This window comes from Manihot esculenta, chromosome 2, assembly GCF_001659605.2.
Source record: "Manihot esculenta cultivar AM560-2 chromosome 2, M.esculenta_v8, whole genome shotgun sequence".
Taxonomy (NCBI): Eukaryota; Viridiplantae; Streptophyta; class Magnoliopsida; order Malpighiales; family Euphorbiaceae; genus Manihot; species Manihot esculenta.
The window spans coordinates 19,432,948-19,460,387 of NC_035162.2; the positions used below are offsets into that span (position 1 = coordinate 19,432,948).

At 26.3% G+C, this 27,440-nt stretch overlaps 2 protein-coding genes across 2 annotated transcripts; one reads left to right on the forward strand and one right to left on the reverse strand.

Annotated features, from left to right (window-relative positions):
• Positions 1-10,423: 10,423 nt before the first annotated feature.
• On the reverse strand, positions 10,424-21,110 carry LOC110607673 (receptor-like protein 56). Its single transcript, XM_021746822.2, has 11 exons — positions 21,077-21,110; positions 20,866-20,940; positions 18,826-18,972; positions 17,856-18,725; positions 17,552-17,732; positions 17,331-17,458; positions 12,119-12,357; positions 11,857-11,933; positions 11,508-11,758; positions 10,639-10,983; positions 10,424-10,542 (listed from the first exon to the last, which is right to left on the reverse strand). The coding sequence occupies exons 1-11, from the start codon at positions 21,108-21,110 to the stop codon at positions 10,424-10,426; spliced, it is 2,466 nt and encodes an 821-aa protein (XP_021602514.2).
• Positions 21,111-24,826: 3,716 nt separating this feature from the next.
• Positions 24,827-25,383, forward strand: LOC122723067 (secreted RxLR effector protein 161-like). Its single transcript, XM_043953815.1, has 2 exons — positions 24,827-25,036; positions 25,159-25,383. Exons 1-2 carry the CDS (start codon positions 24,827-24,829, stop codon positions 25,381-25,383), a joined length of 435 nt encoding a protein of 144 aa, XP_043809750.1.
• Positions 25,384-27,440: the final 2,057 nt, after the last annotated feature.

The following is a 27,440-nucleotide window of genomic DNA, read 5'->3' on the forward strand; positions in this document are numbered from 1 at the left end:
CCTTAGAAGAAACGAGGTTAAAGGATTTGGAGGCCAAGAATTATCTCTTCAGTTCCATTGACAAGACCATTCTGAAGACAATTTTTCATATAGGTTAATGATAGATAAGTAGTTTATTATATTTTTTCAAAATTTTTAATTAAAATAATAATATTATAAAATTTCAAGAATTTTAATCTATTTAAACGTATTGAATATTTCTTTTTAGATAACTATCTCAATAATTTATTAATTTCATAAATCAATATCAAATGTGATATATTATTCATTCAAAATTTCTTAATTACCATTATGTGACTAAACTTTAATTATGATTTTATTTATTTTTTTTTAAAAAATACAATAAATATATTAATGAAATATATTTAAAATATTTTCATATTAAAATTTAACAGTTCCGTTTTAAAAAATAATTAAATAATAATTTACTTTAATCTAAAATATTATTAGTATAAAAAGCAAGTTTGAGACATCAAATGGGGTCCCATATTTATTCAAAATTTCCAAATTACCATTCAGTGGCCAAACTTTATAATCAACTTCAATTTAAATGGCCCACCCAATTACATATTAGAAAATTCAGACCATCTTTGGATCCAAATCTTAATCTAAACGAGGTTAATTATGTTTTATAAGATATAGAATAACTATAAAATATATGAGTATAAAAAAATACTAATTATTAGTGAGATTGAAGCATTTTATAAATTTCTCATCTCACAATTATTTTCTTCTTTTTTTTCTTGTTAATTACTAGTTGTAAAACTCATAAACTTATTATTTTTTAATTTATTAGGACTTCTAAAATTAGAATATATATTTATTAAAATTTACAATAAAATAAAATTTTTTGTTATATTTATTAAAATTTACAATAAAATAAAATTAATTTTTTAAAAATTATATTTATTAATGGAAACTTAATATCTCTTTTCAGATTCTTTATAATAATTCTTTTTCTAAAAAAATGGAAGGAATCAATAAAAAAAATTTAAAACTATATTTTTAAGAGAAAAAATAGTTTATCTAATGAAGGATTTTTAAGAGGAAAAAAATATTTAAAAATTAAATTAATATAATTTCACATGAAAAGTCATAAAAAACATAAGAAGTTAAGAACGTAAAAGAAAATGGACTTGGAAAACGAAAATAGAAGAGACAGAGATGAAAAGGAGTGCAATTTGGTGTGATATATAGACCACAGGCACTTCCAATTTGGAATTCCGGATTTGAAATGATTTAGATTTTTTCATCAAATTGATTCATCCACTACTTTTTATTTTTTTTTTTATTTTGATATTATGCGAATTATCATTAATCATTAGGATTAAGTTAGGTAAAATCTTCGACTTCGCATTCAGTTTATCGAATTACTTTGTGATTGGTCGTCAACATTTTATGGTTTTATTAGATTTATAGTTTTTTTTTTTGGACCACTGTCTCTAATTTTCCTTAATTTCCTTATCGATCGTGGATAAATTTAATTTATGTGAGGGTTTTTATATGACTCCAAAGAAGGTTTGATTTGCTCGAACTCTATTTCGGTATATTATTATTTAGCTGAGCTCTGAATGCCTCCCTTTTATAGTAGTACTTAAATGATCAATACTCTTATTTTATTTCCGTTTATAAAATTTTAAAAAGAATTAAATAATAATTTATTTTATGAATAAATTTAAAATATTACTCTGGAACCATATTGTTGCTAATATTTTTAATGATATGTTATATTCCTCTTAAATTTTCATCAAGACAACTATATATCAAAAAAATTTTGAGAATTTTATTCTACTCAAACTTATTGACTGGGATATTTAAGTCTTGCACAATAATTTCAATGAATTATTAATATTTAACAACTATAGTCAATGATAGATGAGTGATTTATTGTATTTTCTCAAAATTTTTAATTAAATTGATAATATTATTAAAATTTTAAGAATTTTATTCTATCTAAACCTATTGATTGGATCATCAAAATTTTCTTTTTAGATAACTATCTCAATAATTTATTAATTTCTTAAATCAATATCAAATATAGTATCGTATGCATTCAAAATTTCTTAATTACCATTCTATGACTTATATTCTCTCAAAATTAAATATATAAGTACAATATAAAAAATATTAATTATTAGTGAGATTGAAGCATTTTATAAATTTCTCATCTCACAATTTTTTTTTTTTTTTGTTAATTACTAGTTGTAAAACTCGTAATCTTATTATTTTTAATTTATAAGGACTTCTAAAATTAGAATATATAAAATTGAAAAACAAAAGTAAAACCTAATGAATTTTTATTTTCAAAATTTATCTATGCTTAATTTTATTTTTAAAATTTACAATAAAATAAAATTAATTTTTTAAAAATTAAATTTATTAATGGAAATTTAATATCTCCTTTACAAATTCTTTACAATAATTCTTTTTTAAAAAAGGAAGGAATCAATAAAAAAAATATAAAACTATATTTTTTAAGAGAAAAAATAGTTTATCTAATGAAGGACTTTTAAGAGGAAAAAATATTTAAAAATTAAATTAATATAATTTCATATGAAAAGTCATAAAGAAAAACATAAGAAGTTAAGAACGTAAAAGAAAATGGACTTGGTCCACTTGGAAAACGAAAATAGAAGAGACAGAGATGGAAAGGAGTGCAATTTGGTGTGATATATGGACCACAGGCACTTCTATTTTGGAATTCCGGATTTGAAATGATTTATACTTTCCGGATTTGAAATGATTTACACTTTGTAAAATGACTTGATTTATCGACTACTTTTTATTTATTTTTTCTATTTTATTTTTTTATTTTGATATTGTGCAAATTATCATTAGTCTTCAAGATTGAGTTTAGTAAGTTTTCGACTTCACATACAGTTTGCCGAATTATTTTGTGATCGGTGATTTTTTACATTTTATTGTTTTAATAGATTTATAGTTTTTTTTTAACCCCTATTTTGAATTTATCTTGCCGATTGTGGACTTCTTTTATTTTGCATGTTCTAGTCTTCTCCAATGAGGGATATGCTCGATAAATTTAATTTACGTGACGATTTTTATATGACTTCAAAAAGGATTTGATTTTAGTAACATTGGACTATTGAGACCGCGCTATCATGTTCGACGATCTCTACTTCGGTATATCATTATTTAGCTGAGCTCTGAATACCTCCCCTGTATAGTAATGCTTAAATGATCAATGCTCTTATTTTATTTCTGTTTATAAAACTTTAAAAATAATTAAATAACAATTTTTTTTATAAATAAATTTAAAATATTATTTTAGAACCATGTTGTTGCCAATATTTTTAATGATGTGTCATATTCCTCTTAAATTTTCTATCAAGACAAGTATATATCAAAAAAATTTTGAGAATTTTATTCTACTCAAACTTATTAACCGGGATATTTAAGTCTTGCATAATAATTTCAATGAATCATTAATGTTTATTAACTATAATCAATGATAGATGAGTGATTTATTGTATTTTTTTCAAAATTTTCAATTAAATTGATAATATTATTAAAATTTCAAGAATTTTATTCTATCTAAACGTATTGATTGGATCATCAAAATTTTCTTTTCAGATAACTATCCCAATAATTTATTAATTTCTTAAATCAACATCATATACCAAATTTTAATTGGTACCACTGTTTATTTGGTATTGATATTTACTTTTTTTTTTAAAAAAAAATGCAACAATATATTAATGAAATATATTTAAAAATATTTTCATATTAAAATTTAACATTTCCATTTAAAAATAATTTACTTTTTAGTAATATCATCAAAATTTCAAAAAGCAAAATCCTAATTATCATTCAATGGCCAAACTTCATAATCATTTTAATTTAAGTGGCCCACCCAATTCTCTATGAGAAAATTTAGACCATCTCTATATGCAAGTCTTAATTTAAAATGAGATTAATTATGTTTCATAATGCATGGAATAACTGTAAAATATATTTTCATTTATTATACTTTTAAAATTAAAATTTATAAAATAGAAAAACAAAAGTAAAATTTTTGTTTTATTTTTAAAATTTACAATAAATAAAATTAATTTTTTAAAAATATTAAATTTATTAATGGAAACTTAATATCTCTTTAAAAAAATTTTACAATAATATTTTTTAAAACAATTTCGAATCAATATCCAGTGAAGGATTTTTTTTCCCCAAATGACAAAGAACGTGAAAAATCCATTTAAGGGATATTTGATTTAATGTGGCCAAGTCATAATTTAATTTTCAATGCAATAATAGGGGTTGAAAAAAAATTATTTTTCAGTTTTTATGATATAAAGAAATTTATTAATTAATTTTTTTATTTTAAAAAATATATTAAAATATTCTGAACGTTTAAAAAAATTTACTAATTAATTCTTTTATTTATTTATTTATTTTTATTTTGATATTGTCCAAATTATCATTAGTCGTCAGGATTGAATTCGGTAAGGTCTTCGACTTCGTATGCAATTTACAGAATTACTTTGTGATTGGTGATTTTTTACATTTTGTGGTTTTATTAGATTTATAGTTTTTTTAATCTCTATCTCTAATTTTCCTTACTGATTGTGGATGGCTTCTATTTTGCATGTTCTAGTCTTTTCTAATGAAGAATTTGCTCGATAAATTTAATTTAACATTTTCATTTTAAAAAATAATTAAATAATAATTTACTTTATGAATAAATCTAAAATATTATTATTATTGTAGAAAGCATATTGAAACACATACACATGCAAGTTTCAAAAAAGCTTAATCTGTTCAAGTTAAAACCTATATCACTTGATTTCCAAGGCTCAAATTCGACATAATAAAAAAAATTAAGATATATATATATAAAATTAATAAAAATTTAATTAATTTTTATTTTTAAAATTAATTTTTTTTTGAAATCAATAAAAAAATTTAAATATATTTATAAAAAAGAAGTTTATTCAATGAAGGGATTTTTTTTTCCCAAATAAGAGAGGAAAAACATGATAAAGGACGTTCAAACGTGATAGAGGACGTTCAAACATGATAAAGAAGTTTATTCATTATTAAAAAAATTTTGAGAATTTTATTCTACTCAAACTTATTGACCGGGATATTTAAGTCTTGCACAATAATTTCAATAAATCATTAATGTTTAACAACTATAGTCAATTATAGATGAGTGATTTATTGTATTTTCTCAAAATTTTCAATTAAATTGATAATATTATTAAAATTTCAAGAATTTTATTCTATCTAAACGTATTGATTAGATCATCAAAATTTTCTTTTCAGATAACCATCCCAATAATTTATTAATTTTTTAAATTAATATCAATTATGGTCCTGTATGCATTCAAAATTTTTTAATTACCATTTTATGATTAAATTTTAATTGATACCACTATTTATTTGGCATTGATATTTACTTTTTTTTTTATAAAAAAATGCAACAATATATTAATGAAATATATTTTAAAATATTTTCATATTAAAATTTAACATTTCCATTTAAAAAATAATTTACTTTTTGGTAATATCATCAAAATTTCAAAAAACAAAATCCTAATTACCATTCAATGGCCAAACTTCATAACCACTTTAATTTTAGTGGCCCACCCAATTCTCTATGAGAAAATTCAGACTATCTTTATATGCAAGTCTTAATCTAAAATGAGATTAATTATGTTCCATAATACATGGAATAACTATAAAATATATGAATATAACAAAATATCTTAGATGGATTAAGTCTTTACAATTTCCTTTCAATCCCTCTTTCACTATCATTTTCATCCGTCTCTCCATGTCTTTATCTCTCTAAATATTATAATTATAAATTATTTCATATATTATTATTATTACTTATTTCAGTAATTTAGATTTTATTTGTTTATAAAAAATAATTTATATTTAAAAAATATTAATCAAAAAATATTTTATAACAAAATAATTTATTTTTTATTAATAAATTTTAATTTAAAATATAAAATATATTAATAGTTTTATATATTGATATTTTAATTAAATTGATAATATTATCAAATTTTAAAAAATTTTATTATATCCAAACGTAATGACTGAAATCATCAATATCATATTTTCGTGTATTGTTGAGCGAGAGCTCAATTACGTGACCAGTGGTTGAGTTGCAAATGACACACTCCCATTCACAACAATTGCTGATTGGATCTGATTGGATCATCAATTCATGAAGGAAGAAGATGGTCTGCGTCGAACCCATTTGATCCAACAAATGCCTTCGAAATCTAAGAGAGCCAATCTATCTTCTTCAAAGCAACCTTTGTTTCCATGAAATCTAAGAGAGCCAATATTATATTTTTTTTCTTTTAACAAAAAGGCAACCTTTAAAATCTAGATCAATAAATAAATTAATAAGACATTTAATTTTTTGATGTATAATTAATAAAACTATTAAATTTTTAAAAAATATCAAATAAATTTTAAAAAATAAATCAAATAAACCTTTAAAGCAAAACATTCTCTCTTTTCTATAATTTTTATTCACTTTTTCACATTTATTAAAAAATATAATTTTTTATTATCTTTTCAATTATACACTCTAAAATACATTTAATTTTATTTCACACATATTAAAAACTTATGTTTTGAAAATACGATCCTACCATCCATCACTCTTTTTTTTTATATAACTTTTTTATATAACTTTTACTTTTTAGAATTTCCAGTTGAAAGCCTATCAAATTCTAAAGATTACATTGCCAATTTCAATATTTTTAATAAAAATTTGAGAGGAAGTGTTTAGAACGGCCATCTTAGATATTTTCATTCTTAAATTTGAGTTAAAAATTATTAATTGATTTCCATCTCGAGCTTAATTGAGCTAATGGTCTAATTTCAAACATAACCGTACTTGGATGGAAATATTTTCAATCCTAAATTTGAGTTAAAAATTATTAATCGATTTCATCTCGAGCTTAATTGAGTTAATGATCTAATTTCAAACATAACCGTATCTTGAACGGAATTTGAAAATGAAAATAGAAGAAAACGAAATGAAAAGTAGTATAATTTGGTATAGTATGTGAGACCACAATCACTTTCACTTTGAAATTCCGGGTTTGGAATAATTTATACTTTGTCATCAAAATGACTTAATTCATTGATTTCTTTTTATTTATTTTTTATTTTGATATTGTGCAAATTATCGTTAGTCATTAGGCTTGTGTTTAATAGGATTAAATCATTTACTTTTTTTAATTTATTTTTCTATTTTGATATTACGCAAATTATTATTAGTCATTAGGCTTAAATTTTGATAGAGTTTTCAACTTCGCCTACGGTTTACCAAGTTACTTTGTGGTTGGTGACTCTTTGTATTTTGTGGTTTTATTAGATTTATAGTTATTTTTTTAATCTCTACCTTTAATTTTCCTTGCAGATTGTAGGCGGCTTCTCCGGCGAGAGATTTACTCGATAAACTTTATTTGCTTGAGGGTTTCTATATGATTTCGAAAAGGGTTTGATTTCAATAACAGTGGACTCTCGAGACCGCGCTGTTACGTTCGGTGATCCCCGCTCCTGCATGTCATTGTTTAGTTGAGCTCTGAATGTCTCCCCTTTATAGTAGTGCTTGGATGATTAAGGCTCTTGCATTAATTAAGATTACTATTTGCTTTGCATTGATATTTTACTTTTTTTTAAAAAAAAAATAAACTTTCCGTTTATAAAAATTTAAAGATAATTAAAAATAATTTACTTTATGAATAAATTTACAATATTACTCTGAAAATCATATTATTACCAATATTTAATTTATTATTAACTGTATTTAAAATTTTATTGATTAAATTTTAAATTTTTATAAAATAATAAAATAATAATAAATTTATAATAATTCATAGCATAGCAAAATTTAAAATACGGTTAGTATTATGTGATCAATTTTTACTTTTTTAATAAATTATTAATATTATAATTAATTATTTATAAAAAATAATATAATTAATTTGTATTTAATTAATATGATTTTTATAAGTTTTAATGTTGAATAAATTAAAATTTTAATGCAGATTAATCACAATTAATATAAAATATAATTATATTTTAATTTATAACAAACTCTTTGTTTCATAATTTAGTGGATTACAATATTTTATTATGAATTTTCTATTTTAATGATGTGTAATATTTCTCTCAAATTTTCTAGTTTGAAAATTAATTTTATTGTATTTAAATTTATTGATTGAGATATTTAAATCTTTATGTACAGACAATAATTTCAATGACTCATTATTATATTTTCTCAAATTTTTTAATTAAATTGATAATATAATCAAATTTTCAAAAATTTTATCCTATCTTATCTAAACGTATTGGTTGAGATTTTTTTTAAAAAAAGAAAAAAAAAATTCTTAATTACAGCCAAACTTCATTAATTTAAGTGGTCCACCCAATTTCATATGAGAAAATTCAGACAATCTTATATGCAAGTCTTAATTTAAAATGACATTTATTATGTTTCATAATGCATGAAATAATTGTAAAATATATTTTTATTTATTAGTACTTTTAAAATTAGAATATATAAAATAAAATTAAATTTTTTTTTATTTTTAAAATTTACAATAAATAAAATTAACTTTTTTAAAACATTAAATTCATCCATTTAAAAAAATATTAAATTTATTAATGAAAACTTAATATCTCTTGGCAGAATCTTTGCAATAATATTTTTTAAAAAAAAATTTTTGAATTAATATCCAATGAAGGGACTTTTTCCCCAAATGACAGGATGTGAAAAATCCATTTAAGGGATCTTTGATTTAACGTGTCCAAGTCACAATCTACAATCTAATTTTCAATGCAATAATAGAGGCTTGAAATAATTATTATTCAATTTTTATAATATAAAAAAATTTACTATTTAATTTTTTTTAAAAAAATATATTAAAATATTTTGAATATTTAAAAAAAATTATTAATTAATTTTTTTATTAGTTTTAACCGTTAAATATTTTACTAAATTATTCTTATAATTTTAAAAAATTTATTTATTAATCCTTTAAATTTTTAAAAAACATATTAATTAGTTTCTTTATATTAGAAATACTTTAAAATTTTTTACAATATTTAATGATTAAAATCAATAGAAAAATGAATCAGTAGACTTTTTAAAATATCAAAAATTTTTATTTGTATTTTTTAAAATTGAGAGATAAATTAATAAATTTTCTCTTATCATAAAAATTAAATAATAATTTTTTCTTCATAAATAAAGTAACCGATTCTATTAAAAATTTATATTTTTATTTATTTATTATTATTATTATTATTATTATTATTTATATATAATTAAAGTGGTGAAGTGATAAATGCAGCTACCGACTATATGAGAAGTGATAAATTTCTATTATTGGAAGTAAAATGGGTTAAATTATAGATGGCTTATCAAATTAAATTAATATAATTTTGAATGAAAGATCATTAAAAAAAATATAAAAAGTTGAGAATGCTAAAAAAAAAATCATAGTAGTGGACTTAGAATTTTATTAAATTTTTATAAATTTATTTTTTAATATTTTTAAAATTATTGTCCGGAGAATGACTATTAACGAATGTTATTATTAATACTTATTATTAATATTTATTCAGTGATTTAGATTTTATTTGCTTATGAAAAATAATTTATATGTAAAAAATATTAATAAAAAAAATATTTTATAACAAAATAATTTATTTTCTATTAATAAATTTGATTTAAAAATTAAAATATATTAATAATTTTATATATTGATATTTTAATAAAATTTTTAAAATACAGAAAATAATATATTTTTATTTTGATTAAAAAATATTTTTTGTTAAATATTTTTTTATTGACTTAAATGTTAAAAATGTAATTTTTTTTTTCTGAAAAAAGATTCTGGAAAACTAAGATCGCTCGCATAAAAAGTAAATATAATTTTTTATGATTGACATAATAAAAAAATACAATAAAAATAATAACAGTGAGACTTGGAATTTTTTTTTTTTTTTTTAGTCGAAGAATTAAGTTGAGCTTTCTTTGAAGAATATCATGTTTTTAAAATTCTGGTCCTAGAAAAGAACTTTCATGCTTGGGATGAGTGTGTTTTCATAAATTCATTTTAATTATTTTTTATAATATGTAATTTAATTAATAATGGAATTAATTTAATTTCTTTAATTAACATAGATACCTAAACTAAATATTATTTATATTTTTATCAATAATATTAAAGTATAATATTATTTTTTAATAATATATAATTATATTTTCATTTATATTATATTTTTTTTGAAAGCAAAATTACTGATTGTATTAATAAAATTTTATCAAACAAAGAGAGATATTATCCCAAATAGAGAGACGATCATGCCTAATAGATTCTCCAGCCAAAGTATGAGTATTTAGAGTGGCATGACGACGAACTCATCTAACTGAAATATTAGTTCTATAATCTAACAAAGATTTACAATCATTCAAAATCAAATTCAATTCAGAAATATCTAAATGTGTAGACTGAAGAGCTTGAACTATATGCAAACAGCCTGTAAGAATGCAGCCATTAAAATGCAAAAATTTCATCGCAAAGAGCAAATAGTGACGGAGAGTTAAAATTTCAACAATTACCGACGTACCATTACCTTCCAAGAAACTAAAAACACCACATTTAAATATACTATCAGAGTTTTCCATAACAAAACTGTAACCAATAAAATCTTGAACTTGAAACAAAACCCCATCATCTTGACAAAACCAACTGAAATTGCCCAAACTTGAAGATGACACACGAATTTGGAGAGGAATGGCTTCAGGATCACGAGCAGAGTTGGAGAAATAAAACAAGTTTCTGCCATGATATAAAGTAGCAGTGGTATTTCCATGCAAAGCACCAGTACGTTGAGCAGCTTCCCAATCCAAGATATTATGCAGGACGTCTTCCACAAGGTCTGGTTTCATAATAATGAGTTCCTTGCTGACCATAATCTCTATGCACAGACCATTACAAAAGTAAGTTTTTCGAACCTTGTCTTAGGACTTAAAAATTTGTAGTAAAAAATTAAAAAAATTATCATTAAAGTGCAAATCTCTCACTCTCCCTAACCTCCAAACTTCCTTGGACACAGGACAATGCAACAAAATATGATTGACACTTTTATTTTCATGACACTAAAGACATCTAGCATCCACATCCACACCCTTTTGCCTTAAGTTATCCTTTGTAGGCAATATATTTCTATAAGCTCTTCAACAGAAATCCTTCACTTTTGGAGGGATCCAAAACATTCCACAAATTAGTCCACAACTCACCCCCACATTAAAAGATGATCTTCCTAGCAAGTCCATATATACAAAGTATGTGAACTTCACCATATATACATTTCTTTTATCAGAGTGCCATAAGAAGGAATCTTCCTTAGTGGTAATATTAATAGGAATACTAATAATAGTTCTGATATCTCTTGAAAAAAAACCTCCATTAAAAGAGCAATATTCTAAACCCTTCCATTACCTTTAAAAAGATCACAAACACGCAAATGTAGTTCAATAAAATCGGGGCCATCATTCGCAAAAAAAATATCCTCCTTAGGAATCCAGGGAGCTGAAGCCACTAAAATCTTCTCTCCATTACCCACCCTCCACCTTGTACCCCTTCGAATCAACTCCCTTGATGTCATCACACTTTTCCAAACAAAACTAGCACCATTACTTACATTGGCTGAAAATAAATCACCATTTGGGAAGTACTTTGCTTTAAACACTCTATAACAAAGAGTATTAGGATTTGTTAAGAACCTCCACAGTTGTTTGCCAAGTAAAGACAAATTAAAACTTCTAAAGTCCCGAAACCTCATACTCACTCCTTTCTACTACACATCTTCTCCCACGCTAGCCAATTAGTACCCCTCCGCCCTTCTCTTTTACTCCCCACCAAAAGCTATTGACCATTCTATTCAATTCATTCAAAATAGTAATGTGAATCAAAAAAATATTCATACAATATGCAGGTATAGCCTGCAACACAAATTTTATGAGAACCTCCCTGCCTACTCTAGATAGGAATCTGCTGCTTCATGAATTAATCCTCTTCCACATTCTTTCTTTCAGAAAACCAAAAATTACTTTTTTGATCCTCCCAATAAGAGAATGTAACATCAGATAGACATTATGACTCAATAGTGAATGAACATTCAGAATATTACTGATATTAGATCTTACAGAGGAGACCACATTGAAACTGAAGAAAATGTCAGATTTGTTGAAGTTCACCACTTGTCCAGAAGTAGCCGCATAGGTATTGAGAATAGATTTAATACTATCTGCTTCATCCAGTCTAGCATTAAAAAATAGCAGAGAATCATCTGTAAAAAATAAATGTGAGATCTTTAGGCATCTAACACCTGCCCTACAGCCCTACAACCAGCCCCTAGATTCAGTATCTTTAAGTAGTAATGATAAACCTTCCGCACACACCAAATAGAGATACGGAAAAATAGAATCCCTGTCGAAAATCTCTACCAGACACAATAGGACCAAATCCAATCACCACCAAAATATAAAAATTTATATTATAATTTTATAAATTAATATTTTATAAATTATATATTATATATAGGATTACATTAAGCAATTAAATTGAATATTTCAAGTTGATTTTCAAGATGTGCATTTACAGATAAAAGAAAATTTGTCATCGTAAGGCATTGGTAATTAGTCAATTGATAAAAAAACCAATTAATAAAAAAAATAATTTTTATATTGTCATCATTTACAATGAGTATATATGATAGTCTACATATTTTAATTAGGATTACTATTTACTTTGCATTGATATTTTACTTTATATTTAAAAATATTTCATATTAAAATTTAACATTTTCATTTATAAAAATTTAAAATTTTATATATTATATATATAGGATTACTAACTGCATTTAAAATTTTACTAATTGAATTTTAAATTTTTATAAATGATAAAACTATATTCATATAACTTTGTCAATTTATAATAATTCATTTAAAATATAGTTAGTAATATGTGATAATTTTTAACTTTTTAATAAATTATCAATAATATAATTAATTATTTATAAAAAAAATAATATGATTAATTATTATAAGTTTTTTTGTTGACTGAGATATTTAAGTCTTTCTGTATAAACAATAATTTCAATAAATCATTAATGTTTAACAGATAAGTGATTTATTGTATTTTCTAAAATTTTCCAATTAAATTGATAATGTTTTCAAAATTTTAAGACTTTTATTCTATCTAAACATATTTATTGGGATTCTTTTAAAAAAGAAAAAAAATTCTTAATTACCATTCAATGGCCAAACTTTATAATCAATTTAATTTAACTTGCCCACCCAATTCCATATGAGAAAATTCAAACCATCTTTGTATGCAAGTCTTAATCTAAATGAGAATTATAAAATAGTTCTTTTAAAATTAGAATTATAAAATAGAAAAACAAAAGTAAAATTTAATTCTATGCTTAGCTTTTTTTTTTCAAATTTACAATAAATAAAATTAACTTTTTAAAAAAATTAAATTTATTAATAGATAATTAATACCTCTTTACAATAATAATTTTAAAATTTTTTCGAATCAATATATTTTTTAAGAAAAAAAATAGTTTATCCAATGAAAGGAAAGAAATGATAGTGTTAAGGGATCTTTGGTTTAATGTGCCCAAGTCACAATCTAATTTCCAATGCAATAGTAGGGGCTTCATTAATAAAAAGGAAAATTACTATTCAATGATATTAAAAAAAATTTTAATTAATTTTTTAATTTTAAAAAATACATAATTATTTCTAACATTTTAAAAAATTTATTAGTTAGTTCATCTGTTAATTTCAGTGGTTAAAATGTCAAAAACGTTTTAATATATTTTTCAAAACTAGAAAATCAACTAATTAATAAATTTTCTCATACTGTAGAGATTAAATAATATTTTTTCTTTCGTAAAATAAAATATTTTATTTTACCAAATTACCTAGAAATTTGGTAATATAATTTCGAATGAAAGATCGTTGAGAAAGAAAAAATACAAAAAGTTAAGAACGCTAAATAAGGAAAAATGATAGCAGTGGACTTAGAATTTTATTAAGTTTTTATAAACTTATTTTTTCCGATTGTGATGTTTTTAAAATTGTGGTATAGAGAATGACTACTAACGTATATAATAATTTAAATAATTCTTTTTCTTTCCGTTTCTCTCTCCATTATTTTTATTCGTCTCTCCATGTCTTTATCTCTCTTCAAATATTATAATTATAAATTATTTCATATATTGTTATTAATACTTATTTCAATGATTTAGTTTTTATTTATTTGTGAAAAATAATTTATATTTAAAAAATATCAATCAAATAAAATATTTTATAATAAAATAATTTATTTTTATTATTTAATTTTGATTTAAATATTAAAATATATTAATATTTTAATAAAATTTTAAAATACAGAAAATAATATATTTTTATTTTGATAAAAAAATATTTTTAGTTAATTTTTTTTATTGACTTAAATGTTAAAAATGTAAAATATTTTTTTGAAAAAGGATTGTGGAAAACTAAGATCGGTTGAGTAAAAAGTAAATTAATATAATTTTTTATGATTGAAGTAATTAAAAAAATACAATAAAAATCATGACAGTGAGACTTGGATTTTTTTATTTTTGAGTCTTTGCAACGAAAAATTAAGTTAAGCTTTCTTTGAGCTCCGTGTTTTTAAAATTCTGGTCCTAGAAGAGAACTTTCATGCTTCGGATGAGTGTGTGTTTTCATCAATTCATTTTAACTATGATATCAGTAATGTGAATAACTTGTGGCTATGCCTAGAAAAGGAAATCTTTTAAAGAAAGATAACACGGTTTCTACTAAGTTGAATTGCATTTCGGCTCCATGTTGATGGTCTGTTGTTCTCTGCTTTTCTGTATTTGCTTCGTCGCTTCTCGGCTGCTGTTTTGTGGAGGCTTCACTTGGTTCCTTGCTGCTCTTTATGAATGCATGGATTTTGTTGTTTTGATTTTGGTTTGTTTTCATTGTTTTGAGTAACCTTTGGTATCTTTTTTATAGCTGGTTTTTAGGAGGTTTTGTTGCATCTTTGGTGATGCTGGTTTAATTTCTTAGCGTTGTTTGTTTATATATTGCATTGAGGTTTTCCAGATTTTTTCACTTAGCATGTTGGGGCTAAGTTTGTTCTAACTAGTGCCGCTGGCTTGGCTGTGGGGATTTGGAAAGACGAGGAGATATTTGCTACTGGAGAAAAGGCTAAGACGGATACCATTTTCCGCCCCTTAATAGATGAAGAGCTAAGGAAGAAGAGGACGGATTCTTGGTTCAAAGCCGTGGAAAGGACTTTTAGCTTGGCTGATCTTTCAATATGAAAAACTTCATGGTGGTGCCGCTGTATGCCCCTTTTCTTTCCCCTTGACTTTCCATTTAAATGACCAAGATAAATCCTTAATAAGTAAATTGTTAATTCTTATGTTAATATTGACGTGGATTCTGAAATAATAAATTTGATTAGCCAGTTGTTTTACCTGCTAATATTATGCACATATTCAATCTTATGCATTATTTACTAAATTAGAAATCACATGTTAATGTGTTGTCCCTCTTGGTAAATTTATTGTATTGAAACTTTCTGTTTTGTTAATGCTTGGCCACCAAAGATTTTTTCCGCCAGCTCTCTGCCTCTTTGGCTTATGATCACGGGAGATTTTCGGTTCTGAATCTTGATTGTCGCTGATTCAGAAGGTGAATAAAGGATATTTTAATTTTTTAATTACGAAAGAAAACAACTTGTTTTGTTTAGTTTAGTGAGGAAGTGAATAGAGAAACTATTACACTAAATCAATATCAAGATCGGTTAATTCAATTTTCAAACAAGTGACTCGTAAGTATGTTGTAATTTTGACCTAATCTTAGAAAATAGTTACTCAGACTTAAACTTGTCAAGTATTTACTCATTGAAGAGTTTTATTGAGGGAGCACACTAGCCTAGTGGATCCTCAATTTTTTACTTTTGAATAATACAAAGGAAATTTAACCAATCAACATAATTGGGGACAAAGTACAAGTAACAAAAATAAAAAACCAATGTATGAATTTGACTTAGTTTTCCTCTTGTATTATGCGACAAGTTGACATAACTGAATTGGAATAGTACCAGCCAAATAATTTCCTTTCAACAAAAAAACTTATAAATTGGGAAGTGAAGTTATTGAATCAAGAATCTTACCGGACATATTATTGTCTTTAATGTCCAATGTTGTTAGTATTGAAGAGTTGACTATAGATTTTGGTACAAACCCTATGTATTTTGTATTTTGTAGTTTCAGGTAGGTAGGTATTAATCTTGTTAAATAGTTGTAAAAAAGTCTATAAGACTGGGTGAGAGAGTAATAAGCAAGTTCCAGTTCAAGTCTAGATGCTCTAACTTGTTCATTATTCTTTTAATTAGACTATTCACAATTAAAAATTCTAATATAAATTAAATCACAATCAATTTTGCATATCCGATTTAAAATTAATTTGGTAATTAATACTCAAAATTATTATAAATACAATAATCGTAAATTCACATTACCAATTCAAGCACTTTAGCTCCAGATGATCTAAGAACTAATTACATTAATTAATGATATGAAAATTAGACAAATAATTTCACTAAATTATCATACAAAAAGTAATAACACGAAAATAGATATTGTCTAGTATGATAGATCGATCTCTGTTGCCAATAAGAATTGACATATAAAATGGTGATGGCAGACAAAAAAAATATTATAAAAGTTATTGAAAAACTTGCAAGGAAAATCTCGCGATCAATTTCATATCATTTCCCACTTGCTTCTTGTGGTAACTTTGGTGGCTCCATTTGTGATGGAGATGGTTCATCATTATCATCATGGCATTTTCTTCTAACTTAAGTTCCACAAAAGAAATGGATTCCCTTCATAACTTTTACTATCAAATGTACTGAACTGTCCTTTCATATATGGAATTCTATCTGATAAATTATTGTGGGCCACACTAAATACCTCTAGAAAGTTTAGATCAATCAACTCTACAGGAATTTGTCCGCTTAAAATGTTGTAAGAGAGATCCAAACTTTCTATTTGGGATAAATTTGAAAAAGATCTTGGGATAGATCCTGTCAATTGGTTGTGTGATAGGTTTAATGCATGAATATGAGATAGCGCTCCAAGTTCATATGAAATTTTACCCGTTAGGTTATTATCCGACAAATTTAATCCAGACATATAGTTAAGAGCCTTATTCTTATATGTATGGGCTCTATATTTTGTAACAAACTCACTTTTTTCATCAACCTCAGCATCAAAAGAAGCTGTGTTATCTAAGAGAATTTCGCTGCCGCCCCAATATCCTATCCCCCATTCAACAAGTTTGTCACTTAATGGACCATAGAGAGGTCCTTCTCCTTCCCTTCCAAATGAGAGATTTTATAAGCAGTGGAGTATAGACCCAGGAAAGGAGTTCCTTAAGAGATCCAATAAGCTAACAATATTCAGCTAACACAGCCAATTTGGAATGAAGCCACTGAAATGATTTCCTCGTAATAAAAGAACTCGTAAACCACTTAAATTCTCACCAGATTTATTAAGAATGGTGCTCGACAACTCATTGTCGCTTAAGTCTAATGAGTTCAGTGTTGAGATATTAAGCAAAGTTTCAGGTATTGAACCACTGAATCTATTACCTTGCAAATTTATTTGTTGCAAAGAATTTCCATTGAAGCAAGAAGGTAACAACCCAGAAAGAGAATTATAAGAAAGGTCTAGATACTTTATTCATGTTGAAAAAAGTTGGCATGAAATCTGACCTTGAAAAAGATTATCGCGCAAGTTGAGATATTCCAATCCTGTGATGTTACCCATCCAGTGTGGAATCTCACCGTGCAATTGATTGTTGCTCAAATGTAGCACCTTTGGGCCATAGCTTTGATGACTAAAATTGGTGAGCAAACTTGATAGGGTTCCTTCGAATTGGTTGTCATTCAATTGCAAATCAGCAATTCGAGTCAAGTTAAACAATGCTATCTGACCATGAAAATTATTATGAGATAACCTCAGAAATCTCAAGGAAATGCAATTTGAAAGCAGTTTCTCTGGAACTTTCCCTGAAAAGTTGTTATGAGACAAATCTAAAGCGATCAATTTACAGTTATCGCCTGAAAAAAGAAGATCACCTTCAAAATGGTTTCTGGCTAAATTAAGATATGTCATGCTCGAAAGCATCTTTGCCCCAATTTCAAGCTGGCCATTGAAAGAATTATTCATGAGATTTAGGATCTCAAGTCCTCCATTGTTATGAAGTAACCAATAAGGAAATCTTCCTTTTTGTTTGTTGTGAGAAAGGTCAAGTACTTCCAATTTGAATTGGTGAAACAGAAACTCAGGAATACTTTCGAGACCACAATCTTGCATTATAAGAGTCCTTAACTGAAATGATGGAATCCAACCATTCTCAAGGCTGGAATAATTAAAAGAGAATAGGCCCTCGAGATGATTATGGCTAAGATCAACATATTGGAGCTTAGGTGGCCAAAATGAAGGAAGATACCCTGTTAGTTGGTTTCCAGACAGATCTAGGATTGTGAGAGATGTCAAATTGCCAAGGCATCGAGGAAGAGTGCCTCCAAATTCATTATAGCTGAGATCTAAATGTTGAAGATCTTTTAAACTACACAAACCTATATTATAACAAATAAAAGAATTATTAACATTAATATCTTCTCTTTGCAAATGATTATCACAAAATTGAAATTTGGCTGTGTTTCAGGTAAAACTTACTTTGTTTTAATAAAGAGCCACTGAATTTGTTACCATATAAATGTAATGCTTTCAAAGAAAGTAGAGCCCATATATCTTCCAGAATACATCCAGTAAAAGCATTACCCTCCAAATTCAAAATCTCTAACCTTTTGAAAGTCGAAAATTCTGTATAATGAAAGAAATTAAGTTGACTAATTTACAATAATAAAATTAATGATTTTAAATAAAATAATTGATATATATATTGATTTTTGTAATAAATTAAAAATAAATGGCAACGTTTTATGTAAAATAAATTAAAATTAATCCAAATAAGAAAAGGTTTATGTTATTAACACTATGTTATTATACATTAATAACAAGATTTTGTTTATTCTAATATTTGATTTCACTTATATATTATTTTCATAACTATTACAAGATTAACATTATATTATTTTAGAGGAATTAAATTGCAATATTAATTTTTATTGCATCACTAGACTGATTTAATTCATTGCTGATAAATTATATAACATTTTGAACATTAAAAAATTATCAAAAGTTATTTAAATTTGATAAACTTAAAGTATTATTTTTAGATTTTTAAACTTTTTATAATTGCTATTTAAGAACTTAAATTTTAAGAAATAGATAAAACAATAAAAAAAAATCAACATCATTAAATCTCTATTAAATAAATGTTGGATATTAAACCGTAGGTTAACAAATTCTTGGTGGTTATTTAGAGCCTTGAACAAATAAATTTTAATAATTAAGTTTTAAAATAAATATGGTACCTTACACTGTTAATAAATGAATAAAACAATAATAAAATATTACTAAAATAATTTATGAATATTTAATCCTAATTATAAAAATAAGTTAAAAAGTTTGGAATTTTTAGTATTCTAATAACTAAAAGTTTAAATTTAAAGTGATTTGCTAAATTTGTAAAAGTTATTAAAAAAAATAGAGGTATATAAATCAAAAATAATAAAAAAATAATCTTAATTATCTCTCAAATTTTATTTTATTAATAAAAGAGCTTTTTAATTAAAATTTTTAATTAATTTAAAAATATAATATATATTAGCCCAGAGTATACTAAATGTAATGTTTTTATTATTTTTCGATATGAGTTACACATTCAACTTGTAAGAATAATTTTATTAAAATATTTTTATATATAATTCATTCATTAAATATGTCTAGCTAAAATAGGTGAATTGAGTAATTTATCTTAAATTTTTATAAAGAATAAATAAAAAAATATCAAATTGTATAATAAATATTATACTTTATATATTAAGCAAATTATAATTAAGTATCTACTTTATATATTCTTATGTTTCTTAATTATATATTCTTATGTTTCTTAATTATATATATTCAATTATAATAAATATTATACTTATATATTGTATTATTTTGACATGTTTATAATTATCTTTCAGTTATTTTTAATTTTTATTTTTTTAGTTATTATAATTTTGCAGAACTATTAAAAACATTTACAACTCCACTTATTTTTTACAAAAAATAATTACATTACAAATGAAAAGACAATTAAGTAATATAATTAAGTATTTATCGATTTTAATATTCTTAATTTAACTTGCTTTATATATGTATATAAATCAAAAATTTTAAAATAACGATGATGAATAATTTATAAAAAAATAATGTGGTTTGAGATTATATTTCTCAATTATAAAAAAGATATTTAGTTATTTCGCTTATTCACGTTAAAAATATTTTAATAAAATTATGATTTATATTTTATTTATTTTAAAATTTAATTTCAGTTATATTATTTTAATGTAAAATATGAATTTATGTATATATATAATATATATAATAAAATTTAAAATTTAATTTCAACTGTATTATTTTAACACAAAATATGAATTTATGTATATATATAATATATGTAATAAAATCTTAAAAATAATAAAGAGAAATATTTTAGTTTATACATAATTTTATAAAATCATATATAAAAATATTTGAGAAATCTATTTATTATTTTTAAAAAAATCAATTTATACATATAAAAATAAGGAATTTAAAGTTTACCTTTAAATGATAGGGTGCCGTTGAAATGGTTACCACTTATATCCAAGAATGTTAAATTCTTCAATTTCTTTAATTCTGCAAAAGTAGCAGGACAAAAAACAGAATGTTGTGGAAAACAAATCTAAAATTAATCAAACATACATTGGATAGAGAATGAATCTCTCATATTATACATGTATCTAAGAATTAAAGTGTTGAGTGATGTAAGAACTCCCAATGAAAAATTGTCTATCCACGTGAATCATGTGAACCGGCGGCGGATTAATCGAAATTATACTGGTCACTTTTAATAAAAATAATTGTCGGTTAGAAAGAAGTATATATAAACCCCATATCCATTCCTATCACTTTGACGTATAATTTTAATTTTCACTCCAAATCACTTAAATTTTATACTTTTTCAGTTATGTTATTTAACTCTAATTTCTTTATTAAAATTACTCAAACTTTCATTTTTACGTTTTTTTTTCTTATCTATTGTTTCAGGTTTTCATATTAATATATATAAATAATTTTTTTTTCCTTTTTATCATCCATTTTCTAATTATGTTCACTATATTAGGTCTGACTATTTCAGAATTGTTAGTGTTTTGCTAATAAACTCCTAGTAATTAGAAGTCAAGTAGATAGAGTTAGTTTTGAATTAGTCTGTAATAAACACCACTGAGTTGTAAGTGGTTGTTACTAGTAATCTTATCATGTAAAAGCTATAAAAGTCTGATGTTGCTTAATAAATAAAAGATTTTCTTTTAGACCTCTATGTGTATAATTAAGAACTTTTCAAATTTGGTATCAGAATCACAAAGAGGTCTGTAATGCTCAAACACTGCGAGTGTAGGTGAGTGTGTGACAATGACTGAAACTAACAGCTTCGCACAAGCATGCATTCCCAAGTTTAACGGGAATTATGATCATTGGAGTTTGATCATGGAAAATCTCCTTAGATCAAAGGATTACTGGAGTGTCGTCCAAAAAGGTTATACAAAATCAGCTGATGAAGAAGCACTGACACCAGTTCAGAAGAGGACCTTAGAAGAAACAAGGTTAAAGGATTTGAAGGCCAAGAATTATCTCTTCAGTTCCATTGACAAGACCATTCTGAAGACAATTTTGCAAAAGCAAAGGCCAAACAACTGTGGGACTCAATGAAGGTTAAGTATCAAGGGAATGCTCAAGTGCAGCGTGCTCAACTTCAAACTCTTCGTAGAGACTTTGAGCTACTAGAGATGAGACCGGAAGAGACAATCAATGATTACTTCGGGAGAGTGATGGTGGTGTCCAATGACATGAGAAACTGTGGTGAAGACATACCAAATGTCAAAATTGTTGAGAAGATTCTACGTACTCTCACCGAGAAATTCAATTACATTGTATGCTCAATTGAGGAGTCAAAGGACATTGATAGTCTCTCAGTTGATGCTTTACAAAGCTCGTTATTGGTTCATGAGCAGAAGTTTAGAAAGAATGGTGGAGAGGAGCAAGCACTAAAGGTTAGTTATGATGAAAGAGGAAGCAGAGGTAGAGGAGCTGCAATTAGAGGCCGAGGGAGAGGCAGAGGGAGACAAATTAACAAGGACACCGTGGAATGTTATAAATGCCATCAACTAGGGCATTTTCAATACAAATGTTCTAGTAGGGACAAGAAAGCCAACTATGTTGAGGTTGATGAGGATGAAGAGATGCTCCTGATGGCTTTTGTGGAAACTAACAACACAAAAAGGGAAGAGATGTGGTACTTAGATTTCGAATGCAGCAATCACATGTGTGGGAAGATGCAGTACTTCTTAGATTTTGATGGTACATGAATGGAAGTGATAGGAAAAGGAAACATACGACTGAAAATCAAGGGCACAACTTAGGTGATGATGGATGTTTATTATTTGTCGGATTTGAAAAATAATTTGCTCAGTATAGGCCAACTTCAAGAAAGATGATTAGCCATTCTTATAAAGCATGGAGCATGCAGGCCTTATCAGCCAAGAAGGGGTTTGATTATCGAGACATGGATGATGATGAATAGGATGTTTGCATTGTCAGCTAATGTGATACCAAAAAACTCTATTTGCTTATAAACAATGATGGAAGATGAATCACAGCTGTGGCATCGGAGATATGGATATCTGAGCTATAAGGGGCTACCAATATTAAATATAGAGGTATGGTAAACGGTGTTCCACCTCTAAAAGCTACAACTAAATCATATATTGTTTGCTTGGTAGGGAAACAACACAAAGAGGCAATTGTAAAAAAAAGTCAATGGCGTGCTTCCAAGAAATTGCAACTTGTACATGCTGATATCTGCGACCCAATCACACCATCCTCTAATAGTGATAGAAGGTACATTTTAACATTCATTGATGATTATAGTAGAAAGTTGTGGACATATTTTCTGAATGAAAAGTCTGAGGCATTCACAACATTCAAACATTATAAAAGTCCTATTGAGAAGGAGTCTGGAGTACCTATATATTGTTTACGCACTGACAGAGGAGGAGAGTTCACCTCCAATGAGTTCAATACTTTTTGTAAAGATAATGGTATAAGCAGACAACTCACAGCAGCTTACACTCCACAACAGAATGGGATAGCCAAACGTAAGAATTGAACTATTATGAATATGGTTTGTTGTATGCTATCTGACAAAGAGGTACCAAAGAGATTCTAGCCAGAGGCTGCGAGATGGACAACACATGTTCTCAATAAGTCCGACGTCGATTTTGAAAAAGAAAACACCGGAGGAATTGTGGAGCGAAGTTAAACCTAACATGGATTACTTTAGAGTTTTTGGATGCTTAGCTCATGTTCACGTGCCAAACTAAAAAAGAAAGAAGTTGGATGATAAAAGCTTCCCTTGTGTGTTATTGGGAGTCAGCGGTGAGTTGAAAGCATATCAGTTGTTTGACCCAACAACCAATAAAATATTGATAAGTCGAGATATGAGTTTCGAAGAAGATAAGGGTTGGAATTGGGGAAGAACAGCGCAAGAAGTGAGACAAGATGTATTGGTTTGGGAAGGTTGTGATGAAGATAAAGCTGAAGAGTATGGGAATGAAGAAGAAGCTGCAACTGAAACTAATAATGAAGACCAAGAATTCATTGCACCAACAGTCAATCAAGAAGCACAAAGAGATGTACTTTCGGCAGCAAATAGATCTCGGAGAGCTCCTCCATACTTGCAAGATTATGTATCAGGAGAAGGACTTTCGAAAGAAGAAGATGAGTCAAACAATCTTGTGATGTTTGCTTCCTATGAAGATCCTTGTTCCTTTGAAGAAGCAACAACAGAAGAAAATTGGAGAAAAGCTATGGACTACAAGATGGAGTCCATTGAGAAGAATGAGACCTGGCAGCTTACACAACCAACAGTTGGGGCAAAGAAAATCAGTGTCAAATGGGTTTTCAAGACCAAAGAGAAGGAGAATGGTGAGGTGGACAAGTACAAGGCTCGGTTGGTTGCAAAAGGTTACGCTCAACAGCATGGGATCAATTACAATGAGGTCTTTGGTCAATTGCAAGATGGGATACAATTCGGATGATTCTAGCATTAGCAACACAAAAAGGTTGGGGTGTGTACCAACTTGATGTTAAAAGTGCGTTTCTTCATGGTGAATTGAACGAGGATGTGTATGTAGAGCAGCCGATGGGATATGTTTGAAAGGGTGAAGAACAGAAGGTTTACAAACTTCGAAAGGCACTTTATGGATTAAAATAGACACCACGTGCTTGGTATAGTACAATTGAGGCTTATTTTCTCAAAGAAGGCTTTACACATGCAATTATGAGCATACTCTCTTTATTAAGTCAGAAGAAGGAGGTAAGAAAGTTTTAATTGTAAGTCTGTATGTTGATGACTTGATCTTTACTGGTAATGATTCTTACATGTTTGAGAAGTTTAAGAGCTCTATGAAAGATGAGTTTGAGACGGATTTAGGGAAGATGAAATACTTCCTTGGTGTAGATTATGCAAAATTCAGAAGGTATCTATCTAAGTCAAAAGAAATATGCTAGTGAGTTGTTGGAGAGGTTTCACTTGCATAATGGAAATCCAGTTAAGAATCCAATTGTACCAGGTTCTAAATTCTCGAAGGATGGAGGAGGAGCTAAGGTGGATGCAACCTTATTTAAACAATTAATTGGGAGTCTCATGTATATTACTGCTACAAGGCTAGATGTAATGCATGTGACATGTTTGTTAAGTAGATATATGGTCGGTCCAACAGAGTTCCATTACAAGAAGCAAAAAGGGTGTTGCGTTATTTTAAGGGTACTGTGTCTTTGGGCTAACTTTACAAGAGAGGTGATACAACAGAACTAGTTGCCTATATAGATAGTGATTATACAGGGGACATCGATGATAAGAGGAGTATGAGTGGTTATGTGTTTTTGATGAATAGAGGGGCAGTTTCTTGGGCCTCAAAAAAGCAGCCGGTGGTGACACTATCAACCATAAAAGCTGAATTCATTGTGGCAGCATCTTGCGCCTATCAATGTGTCTGGATGCAAAGGATTCTGCAGTAACTTGGTTGTCTACAACAACAGCCCACAACTATCCTTTGTGATAATTATTCAACAATTAAATTGTCCAAGAACTCAGTTCTACATGGCAAGAGTAAGCATATTGATGTCAGATTCTATTTTCTAAGGGATCTTACGAATGAGGGAGTTGTGAGGCTTGTTCATTATGGCACAAAGGAGCAGGTAGCTGATATAATGACTAAGCCCCTAAAGCTTGATGTGTTCATAAAGCTACGAGAAGAGCTTGGAGTGTGTGAAGTACCTCTGAGCTTAAACTGAATGCTACTGCGTTCAGTTTAGGGGACGCATTGTTGGGTTTGACTATTTCAAAGTTGTCAGTGTTTTGCTAATAAACTCCTAGTAATTAGGAGTCAAGTAGATAGAGTTAGTTTTGAATTAGTCTGTAACAAACACCACGAGTTGTAAATGGTTGTTACTAGTAATCTTATCATGTAAAGCCTATAAAAGCCTAATGTTGCTTAATAAATAAAAGATTTTTCTTTCAGACCTCTATGTGTGATATTAAGAGCCTTTCACATTAGACCTTCTTTTATTATTTTTTTTGTCAGAAAATAAAATTGTTATATTAAAGACTTAAAACCTATAGAACTTACACTCATGATCATCACAAGAAAACATGCTAAAATTACAGAAACCTAAAAAACTAAGCCTAAGTCACGTAGGCTGAAGTCCAGCTCAACATCCAAATCCTAGCTTGCAGGAGGTAGGAAGATCTTTTGGATTATGTTGCATGATACAGTCAAAAGTTTTGTCGGTAGTCAAAATAAGAAGCAAATACCTTGTGAGTATCAAACCCTTCCCATCCAAAAAGAAAACCAACCTCAAAAGGACCACATAATCCTAGGAAGAGCAAGGCCAAAAGAAATGCCTAAAGAGCTGTGGAGGAGAGCTTGTTGACAAAACAATGTGCCTTGAGGATCAGATACTCATCATAGAGAGAGAGCAATAGAACCTAGAAATTCTCTACAGAATAAAAAGATTTAGATTCTTCCACTACCAAGAAAGTAAGTTGTTACCATTTGAAGCTCCAATAGGCATCAAAGGGTGAGGCTGGTTAAAAGGGAGGACATCCAAACCAAATCATCCACTCTTTTCCAGTGCATGCAGAAAATAATCTTCAAGAAATTCTGAAATCCACCTATATACAAACAACAAAAAAGAATAAAAAAAAAAACAGCAGCAACAACAAACAAAGCAAATTAAATATAAACCCTCCTCTATAGCTCAGATCTACTTAAAACTAAGAGAAAAACTTATTTAGTCACGCTACCCTACTTAGAAAGTAGAGAGAAAAAATCCACTGCTTTGGACGGGAGAAGGACGATTGTCTCTGCCAGGGTATGGCCACACGAGAGATGGCAAAAGAAAATGGATGAGCCATATAAAGAAAAAAGAGTAGACAGAGAGATTCCCTCTCTAGAGAAAAGTTAGAGAGACTAGAGTTTTTTTTCACAGTAAAAACTACCCTCTTTTATTGTATTTTTCTTTTTTATGTATTTACTCTTGCAATTTGTTGATTATTTATTTTTTATTTTAATATCTTAATTTATATTTTTATATTTTATTTTTAAACTTCACACAAAAATTTTTATTAATAATAAAAGTATAAATTAGTTATAATTTTATTTAAAATATTAATGAATAATATTTAGGTAGTAATTTTTATAATTTTATACATTAAAATGAATTTTAAATAGCTATTATTATATCCTATATAAGATAAAATTTTGTTATGCTTAAAATTTAAAAATACTTTTGAATGTTAAATTATATAGCTATAATTCACTAATTTATTTTTATTAAAACAATATATAAAAAATATTATAATTATATAGATTAAACATATTATAAATATAAAAATATAGTTATAAATATATTAAATACTTTTATATATTTATATATAAAAAAAAAATCCTTTTCTTATTTTTAATTTGTTCTACAGAGATTTAACTACTCTAAATTTTATAAATATTATTCCTAACTGAAAGTTGCTACCATATAATAATTAGAATTAAAATAAAAAATTATATGAATTAGCT

Coding starts and splice junctions, on each gene's coding strand:
- LOC110607673 (XM_021746822.2), bottom strand. CDS start 21,110: ATGATTCACGTGGATAGACAATTTTTCATTGGGA. Junction 17,459..17,551: donor GGCTTCATTCCAAATTGGCT/GTGTTAGCTGAA, acceptor CTCATTTGGAAG/GGAAGGAGAAGGACCTCTCT. Junction 11,934..12,118: donor TTATTGGGAGGATCAAAAAA/GTAATTTTTGGT, acceptor AATGGTCAATAG/CTTTTGGTGGGGAGTAAAAG.
- LOC122723067 (XM_043953815.1), top strand. CDS start 24,827: ATGCAAAATTCAGAAGGTATCTATCTAAGTCAAAAGAAATATGCTAGT. Junction 25,037..25,158: donor TTACTGCTACAAGGCTAGAT/GTAATGCATGTG, acceptor TAACTTTACAAG/AGAGGTGATACAACAGAACT.